The following is a 9,647-nucleotide window of genomic DNA, read 5'->3' as shown; positions in this document are numbered from 1 at the left end:
AGAAGTAGAGCTTCTAATCCAAGATGCAATGGAGCATGTCACAATTTTTCTTATAGATTTTTCCAGTATTGGCCCATAGGATTCTATGGTTGTCATATTACGGATCAGTTCCACACAAATCTGTAAAACGAAATTATAAAAAAAGAAATGTATTATTATAATTAATTTACTGTAAATAGAAACGGGAACATGTGTCCTTGATTCATTAAATATGTAAATGAATTAAATCTGCTCATTATCTGACAAACTGGAAAATGTCAATTAACGGTATGTCAATTGTCTATTAACGCTAATACAAGATTTCTTGGTAACAAGTGAGATTACGAGATGGTCGCATACACACATGTAACTTTGATATTTTTATTTCTTTTTTCTGCAGATGGAGCAGACCTGTGAAGAAATAGATGAAATGTTTAGTAACCTGCTAGGGGAAATGGACCTGTTAACACAGGTGAGTTCTGTCAATAAGAGAACCACATCCTCTTAAAACAGGCAAGAACCCCTCACAATCCTACATTTGTTCCTATTCCACACTGTACGTTCCACTTTCATGCAGAAACTTTGCAGACTGGATAAATATTGACAAAGGGGATTTCAAAGAGAATAAATTGGTACGGTCTGTTTGGCATCCTTTCCGAATTGTGCGAAGAACAGTCCGTGTGACATCACAGCAGCAAACTGTAAGGAGCAGCTGTATCTCAGGACCACGAACACAGATTTATTCTAAACTCTGGCCAAATTATTTAAAAGCCTAATCCACAATATGTCAACGCATGGTGTTCCCTTTGTGAACAAGCAAATAATTGAAAATCTATTTTTTTTTTAGCAAACACTTGCATGTTCCAAACTCTTAGGGTATGTTCACACGGCGGGCGTCCGTAACGGCTGAAATTACGGGGATGTTTCAGCCTGAAAACATCCCCGTAATTTCAGCCGTAACGGCATGTGCAGGCGCTTGAACGCCGCGTCCATTACGGACGTAATTGGCGCTGCTATTCATTGGAGTCAATGAATAACGGCTCCAATTACGGCCAAAGAAGTGACAGGTCACTTCTTTGACGCGGGCGTCTATTTACGCGCCGTCATTTGACAGCGGCGCGTAAATATACACCTCGTGTGAACAGACAAACGTCTGCCCATTGCTTTCAATGGGCAGATGTTTGTCAACGCTATTGAGGCGCTATTTTCGGACGTATTTCGGGGCAAAAACGCCCGAATTACGTCCGTAATTAGTGCGTGTGAGGGAAGGGAAAACAGCACCTGCTTTTCAGACGTTTTTTGAGCAACTCACGTTTTTCGCATCGTTTTTCGCAGCGTTTTCGCAGCGTTTTCGCGCCGTTTTTTCGGCCGTTTTTGGAGCTGTTTTCAATAGAGTCTATGAGAAAACGGCTCCAAAAACGTCCCAAGAAGTGTCTTGCACTTCTTTTGACGAGGCTGTAATTTTACGCGTCGTCTTTTGACAGCTGTCAAACGACGACGCATAAATGACAGGTTGTCTGCACAGTACGTCGGCAAACCCATTCAAATGAATGGGCAGATGTTTGCCGACGTATTGTAGCCCTATTTTCAGACGTAAAACGAGGCATAATACGCCTCGTTTACGTCTGAAAATAGGTCGTGTGAACCCAGCCTGAACATACCCTCACATTTCAACACAGGCTTAGTATTTATGGTCAGGGGTCTTTTTCTGCACAGGACTCCTAACAGGGCAAAAGTCCCATTATAATGTTTAAATATATATCTGCCTATTATACATATGCTGTAAAATTTTCCTGGAGGTTATCTGGGGATCCTGCGGATCATGGGGGCAGATATTTCTCGGGAATTACAGAAAAGGTTAGAAAGACTTTATGTCGTATATTAATAGGTTTCAATGAAGGTTCGTTGGCCAACCTACTTGTATCTGAGCTCCTGCTGCTCTTCTCAAGGCTCCATCACAGTGAAGGTTTATTCACGTGTGCCAGATAACGTTCCCTCGCCAATGTACTAAACAGAATTGCTAATTGAATCCCTGCACCTACAACCTTATCTGCAGCTTGGACACAGTGCGCAACTAGTTATACAAATAAATTTAAAGGCAGAGAATTTTTTTTTAACCCATAAATGACAAACCCCCCTTCTTTAATGGTGCCCTGGGCAGTTGCCTACTCTGCCTACCCCTTAGCCTGACCATGTAGGTTATGATAAGCCCATGGGGATTTTAACTCTATCAGATCTATGAAATAATAGATGGTGCACCAACATTTTGCTTATGGTGCACATACCTCATATTTTACAGATAATTCATTAACTGGGAAAAAAAATGTTTTGCAAAAACTGAGAATCAAGTTTTGCCAAGGTTACAGTTGGTCTCTTACCCCTCCAAAATATCACTAACACTAAACAATCGCAGTACTGCAATGCACAGAACATGGGGCATCTCTAGAGCAACGGATTCCCATCTTATTACCATGGGGAATCACAAAAGAGCTGTGTCATGAACAGCAAGGTCATCTATATAAAGAAACTCCCACAGACATGTACAAGCAAAGGGGCCACACCACAGGGGAAACAAGTAGGGAAAACTCAGAGATCTTGGATTCTTGGTCTTTTGGGATGTGAGTTTGACACTACTAGAGGCAAATACTAAATTTGAAGGGGTTGTATAACATTAGAAGCAAAGAATCAGATTTTTTTTTCTCCAGAAACAGAGCTGTATCTGGTATTACATCGCATTCCCGTGAATGTGGCTGAGCTGCAGTACCAGAGACAGCCTAGACAAAAGTGGCGCTGCTTCTAATCTTATACAACTAAATTAAGAACATAAATTAATGTTATCACAGCTTGTGCATGGGATCTATGAAATGACCTAAAAAAAAAGCTAAAAGTTGTTTCCATATAAATTAAAGTGATAATGAGTCCCACGTCTAACTCCTTACAAACATGACTTTTCTTGTTTCTTAAACTGGCCATACACCTGAGAAAAAAAGACGCCTGAACTCCCCGATTTCGGCAGCCTTGACTGTCGATCTCATGTGTGTGGGCGCCCCCCGACTGTCCAGATGTCGGGGGAAAGAGGGGTTGGCCATGGTGGATTTCAACAAGCCCAATTCTTTTGTTCTCGGGAGATAAGTCACTACTAGGGGAATCTGACAGCGGTGTATTCCCCTCTCCCCATTGTAATAAACATGCACGCTTATCCAAGCCAAGTATGTTTATGGCCTAGTTGGATAAAATAGCCAGATTAAAGGGTAACTAAACTTTCAAAAAACTTCTGACATGTCATAGTGACATGTCAGAAGTTTTGATCAGTGGGGGTCTGAGCACTGAGACCCTCACCGATCGCTAAAACGAAGCTGCGGAAGCGCTCAGGTGAGTGCTGATCCGCTTCATATCTGATCGCCTTTTCTCCTAGTCTTTCCATACACCAAATGATCAGCTTTCCAGAGAAGAGCCGATCAGGAACCGAGCGCTTCTGCAGCTTCGTTTTAGCGTTTCGTGGGGGTCTCAGCGCTCGGACCCCAACCGATCAAAACTTTGATCAGTGTTTAAAAGTTTAGTTAACCTTTAAGGAGTGATCGTTAAAGGGAAGCTTCCAAATAACATTGTGATGACAGTATCCTTTCATGAATATGACTTTATTCTGCCCCAGAGATTATGCAGCCACTTTTCGACTTGTTACAAGGGATAAGTATTTTCTAAGTTCCAGGGAAGCATCACAAGTCTCCCCTTGGTACTACTGAATGGTTGAAAATACTCAATAAAAGGAGTTGAAAATACTTCAGGATTCATAAGAAATCCTACAGATGCCCTAATATAAAAGGGCTGTTCTCAGTGGAGCGCGCCTTTAATTTATTTTGTCAAATTGTGCCTAGTCCCCATGCCATAGGTGTCCCGGCATTCCAATGCTTTATAGGAGACAATGGTGAGAGAATTTGTAAAAGGACTCCCAATATTGTGCCCAATCAATAAATATAAATTAATGAAAGGAAAAACTCTTTAACACATAACTATAACTATAGAAAACATAGAATGTGCTATACCTTCACAATACCGGGGATGAAGGGGATATTAGAGTTTCAGCGAACAACGCTTATTTATTGTATGATGAAAAGTTATACAATATTCCAATATACTTTTTGTACCAATTTCACAGTTTTCAAGATCTCTACTTGTTTTTATTGTATAGGACCCTTTATGGTTTACTTATAATGGATAAAAATCTGTTCTGGTCATGTGATGGACACACAGGTGCACGGCTCGTTACAATTACAGTACAGTTATCAGAGCTGTGTCTTGCACCTGTGTGTCCATCACATGACCAGGACAGATTTATATCCCCCAGAAGTAAATAATGAAGGTTCCCAAATAATAACATCAAGCAGAGATATTAAAAATTTCCAAGTAACTTAGATTTCCTTGGTACTTTCTGGAATCCAAATAATGAATGCCATATAAGTTCTGACAAATCCATGCCCAGCAAAGAGTTTACTGTTCCTCTTTCGTAGCATGTTCTGTTCTGCTTTTTCTACTGTTTGTATATTGCTTCTCTACAGAGCAATATTCCAATTAATGGGGTCCACAGGATATACCATAAATGTCCAATAGATGTGGGTCCTACCTCTGGAAACCACACCTTTCTCTAGAACGGGGTCCCCTGACTACCATCCTGCCTTTTCTTGCTCTCACTGATTTCCGACAGAAATAAAAGATCTCGCTGAACTACGATGTTTCTGCAAATCCCAAAGAAGGGAATAGGAGTTATGGAAACTTTTGCTATTTCCGTAGCTCCCATTAACTTCTATGGGAGTTCCAGAAACAGAGTAGCTCAGCGAACTTAGCTGTTTCCGTACTCCCGACCACCTCGCCAGAGAACATTAGAAATGGGATAAGGTAAGACGGTGGTAAGGGGGCCCCGTTCTAGTTAGGCCCTCCCATTTCAATGGTAGGCGGACGCTTCTTTTTCCCACTACCTGATTTTTTCAGCTAGCGGACAAAAGAAGCGTCCTGCTCGATCTTCGCACAAACATCCAATTGAAGTTGGTGGGAGTTGGAATCTTCCTGCCCACAGCAGGAATAATTCTGCGGCAGATTTTGCAGCAGGACCCACCAAGCAAAATCCACCATGTGAACATAGCCTTATAGGTGCAGGTACCAGAGGCCTGGCCCGCATCTATCAGACAGTTATGACATGTCCTGTGGATATGCGATAAATGTCTGTTTACACTGCCGTTAAACCTCTCCGTCGGCAGTTACGTCACTTTTGACAGTAAGAATAGTGCAGAATGCAGTGCTAATCTTGTTGTCAGATTGATGGAAACCATAATGGAACACCAATGGACCCCATTGTACGTCAAACGGGTCCATTGGCCACCATTTGTATCCATTGTATTAAGGATACGACACAGCGTCATGGCTTCCATGGTGAACTAAATAAATGACGCAAATGAGAACTGCGCCTTTTCTCCTCTGTGTATGACTCACATTTACATACGGCATGCTATTCAACTAATCTTAAAGTGCAACTCACCTTTTTTTGTTTCAAATTTTACATCAAGCAGAGTGGACCCGGCTGAGTAAGTCTGAAATTTACCTTATTAGGCCTTGGTGTAATATTTCTTCTGTCAGGGCACTAATTTTAGGTTTTACAAAAAATACAAAAAAAACAGGATGTACATTTTAAAGATAATATTAACAAAGAGAAACTGTGACTATTGAAGCAGGGATGTGACTAGACACCCGGCAAGCTGTGGCAGGCCTCTAATAAAACTGTTATTACAATACCGCCATAAGTTATTAATAAAGAAATTGTAGCAGGTGAGAGTTTTGACAGAATTATCTCAGATACAAAGAGAAGCTATATAACCAAATTAATAATTCCCCTCCCCCAAACCCTCTATCAAATAAAATGGTGTAAGCAGCAAAAAAGCTAAAGGGTTGCGAACAGATAATATTAATATATACAATTGTTATACAATGTCCCCTATGTCACATAAGTTGTCCACATATAGGATTAGGTGGTTCAATGACCACACAGCAAAACCACCAACATAGGGATACTGATTTTTACAGTAGACAGGGGGATGTATTGGTGTCAGTGCGAAGTATTGTCAGAGTATCCCCACATAAACCCTAGGTTCAATTCATTATAAGTAAAGACGAGTCCCTCCTCAACATGAACATATCAGTATCCCTATGTTTGTAGTTTTGTTGTGTGGTCATTGAACTACATTGTCTTATATGTGGACATGGTTGTGCATATTTTTAGTATAACAAAAGTTATATTTTTCAATTGGATACAATATACCCAGTGATTAGTTTAAGTCTCCAATGCAGCCTCTAAAATTCAGGCACTATCCCAGTGAAATATGATGACCCAAACTAATAGTATCATAGTAGCACCTATTATAGTAGTACATATGATATTATTTGTTCAGATTATCAGACACAAGGCCGAGCTGGGACGTATGGCCACAATGTGGGCACAAAGATGCACTGTATTATGCTAATATGAAACCGACCTAAAAAAAGACATCATCAATGCCTAGAGGATAAAAAAAAATGTAGGATGACGTTTTTACCCCTGCCATACGAACGATAGATAGATGATAGATAGATAGATAGATAGATAGATAGATAGATAGATAGATAGATAGATAGATAGATAGATAGATAGATAGATAGATAGATAGATAGATAGATAGATATGGGATAGATAGATAGATAGATAGATAGATAGATAGATAGATAGATAGATAGATAGATAGATAGATAGATAGATAGATAGATAGATAGATAGATAGATAGATAGATAGATAGATAGATAGATAGATAGATATGAAGGAGAGGTTACAGATAACATAGTCTTATGTTTTTTCATTTTACGTATTTACAGAGCCTGGGTATAGAAAGTGACCCACCTATGAAAGCCATAACCACAGAAACTGAGATGAACTTTTCCTTTGGGTTCAAAGACTTAAATGGTACGTACTCTTATATGCACATACAGTACATTTAATGAATTTCTAGGGTTTTTATTATTGATCAGTAATCTAAATTTAGATTCTGAACTTGACATGCAGCATGACCTAACTGCATTGTCACGATCTGTGAGTTTGTGTACCCACTGGGCCATACCGCCGTAGCGGGATAGCAGCTGGCCAAACAGGGTACCAGGACAAAGTCTATAGTCCGAGCACAAGGGTACCTGTGGTAGTTCAGACAGTAGTAACCTGGCTAGGCTCAGATGGGACCTTGGCAGCAGTGTAACACAGCAGGCGTGGACGCAAGCAGCACACGACTCCAACTCTTTAAAGATACGAAAGAAGGTATCGCACGGGATACAGGACACAGGTAGCAGGGCACAGGAACATTGGGAAAAGGAAAACACTAAATGACCATTTGCAAGACTAACACGGGTAAACACGACAATGCTCAGGCAATGGGTGAAAGGGCAGAGCCCTTTATATAGTCCAGGGGAATTATGTATTAATTACAGATTTCTGACATGTGCGTGTACTGGTCCTTTAAGGCCTGGCGCGAGTGTCCGCGCGCACCCTACGGGAGCCAGTACAGTGATGCGGAAGTGAATCCCGGCGTCTCTCAGGAGGGAGATGTTACCTAGCACTCACTCGTCCATGGCCGTGGCCGTTGGGGGGTAAGTTAGAACGACGGTCCACGGCTGTGGACATTACATGCATGCAACACTACTTACTTTTTAGCATATAAAGCAAGCCAATGGAGGCGAAGTGGTGCAAATGTAATACATATTTAATACACATGCAATACTCCCTTCCATCTGTCCCTTACATTTTGCTAACTTACATTGGTAGAGTACATTAGCAAGAAGTTTAAGAAAGGCTGGAAAAGAATCTGACTACACAGGGTTTGTTTGCTGTCTGTTACTATGGAGACATATACGTCTGTAAACGAACTCTAGAAAGGAATTAATAGGACATTATTAATTAAGACTATTTGCAAAGTTGCTTAATTTTTCACTAGATGCATTGATACAAATAAATTGGTTTCAAATGTGAAAATTTCCTTTAAAGTCTTAAATTGTTTCATTTAACAAAATGTTGGAAGATGTAGATAACATATTACATATATTTCAGATTTTTTTTCTTTTTTTACAGAGTCACTTAATGCCCTTGAAGACAATGATCTGGACACTTTAATGGCTGACCTTGTGGCTGACTGCAAAGATGCTGAAATGAAAGCAAATAGTCAAAGCTACAATAGTACACCTCCCTTCCCTAATGTGGAAACCTTAAGCAAATATTATCCTAACGATACTGATAATTTTCCCACTGGTTCCATGGATGACTTCTCTTCTCTCCCCCCACCACCCCCTAGTGCATGGGAAATGGATCTTCCTCCTCCACCTCCTGATCCTGAAGAACCAAAAACTCAGGTAGAAAAGATAAAGAGAGGCGGCATTTTTACAAAGTTGTTATGGATAACTATGTGGAAATTGTCTATGTGCTCTTATAATTCGAAAAAATGTGATTACATGTATCTCTCCTAAAGTGGATGTTAGTTTTAGAAAACTAAGTCAATATATGATAGTCCGCATACAGACTGTCTTTATCTATTAGTTAAAGCATTACATGAACAGCCCATTGATTTAAATGGAAACTGTGTAATGCATCATTTCTCCTAAGGTGGCACTGCAGGGGAAATGAACACTTGCTGAAGGGTTTCCTAACAGATTACAGCTGATCGCTGGGGGTCCCAACAATGGAATACATGTCACAAACACTGCCTTAAGTGATAAAATGCTACACATATACTACAAGTATAGAGTATGCCATTGTCAATTTATAATGAGACATGCAACGTTTTATATAATAGAGGGTAACTGCACCTGCAAACAGGGACATGGGACCTTTTCTTTGTAAGTGGTGGTGATCCTAGCAGTCCGACTCACTCCAGGCCATTAATTGCCCACCACTGATTTTGACAAACATCACATGCTCCCCATTGGGCTCCTGATTTATTGTGTTTTGCATACATGGCTAAAGTGTGTCTTAGAAAGAGAACTGAAAACAGCAGTTGTAGCAAACTTCATAAGCTCATGGAAAAGTTTTAAAATAATATTTATTGATATATTTTCTTAATGAACATTGTTTTTTTTAAGACGTCCCAGTTTAAAAAAAAGTTTGCATGTTATGTAATTTGTTCAGTTTTACCAGAAAAGGGAAATTATTTTACTTTTTTGCTATAATTTATTGTAGGATGAAGAAGAGTCAAAAGTCAAAGCTGACAAAATAATGCACGCTTTGGGCAAAATGAAGGAAGCCAAAGTTAAAAAAGTAAGTAAGGCAAAAAAAAAATACACTGCTCCACTATAATATTAGAGGATCTTCCAGTGGGCCCAGGCTCTGACAATATAATGTGCCACCAAAATCCATCAAAAGACAACCCCGTTTAGAGCTTTCTTTGGAGCCAACCACTTACTAGTAGGGTCTATCTCTAATGGGATGATTCCCAAATAACCCATTAGACCTTATTGATGATATGCAATGATATCATCAATTACTACGACGCAATTAAAAGTGGACGCACACATGTTCTAATGGAGGGTGGTCCTCAGAATCATCTCCTCCAGTGGTTTTAAGGAACTCTAGTCCAACAAGTTTAAATACTTTGACATGAATTTTGACAAA

General features: G+C 40.0%; 1 protein-coding gene across 1 annotated transcript in view; it reads left to right on the top strand.

The window, feature by feature from the left end:
- The first annotated feature begins 379 nt into the window (after positions 1-379).
- APBB1IP (amyloid beta precursor protein binding family B member 1 interacting protein) overlaps positions 380-9,647 on the top strand; it is a 54,547-nt gene continuing 45,279 nt past the window's right edge. Inside the window, exons 1-4 of the mRNA XM_075828719.1 lie at positions 380-451; positions 6,875-6,962; positions 8,115-8,392; positions 9,216-9,293. Of these exons, the coding sequence (XP_075684834.1) occupies positions 380-451; positions 6,875-6,962; positions 8,115-8,392; positions 9,216-9,293 (516 nt within the window). The remainder of the gene's footprint in view (positions 452-6,874; positions 6,963-8,114; positions 8,393-9,215; positions 9,294-9,647) is intronic.

This window comes from Rhinoderma darwinii, chromosome 5 (assembly GCF_050947455.1).
Source record: "Rhinoderma darwinii isolate aRhiDar2 chromosome 5, aRhiDar2.hap1, whole genome shotgun sequence".
NCBI lineage: Eukaryota > Metazoa > Chordata > Amphibia > Anura > Rhinodermatidae > Rhinoderma > Rhinoderma darwinii.
The sequence above is the reverse complement of the archived record's forward strand: the minus strand, read 5'-3'. Positions and strand labels throughout refer to the sequence as shown.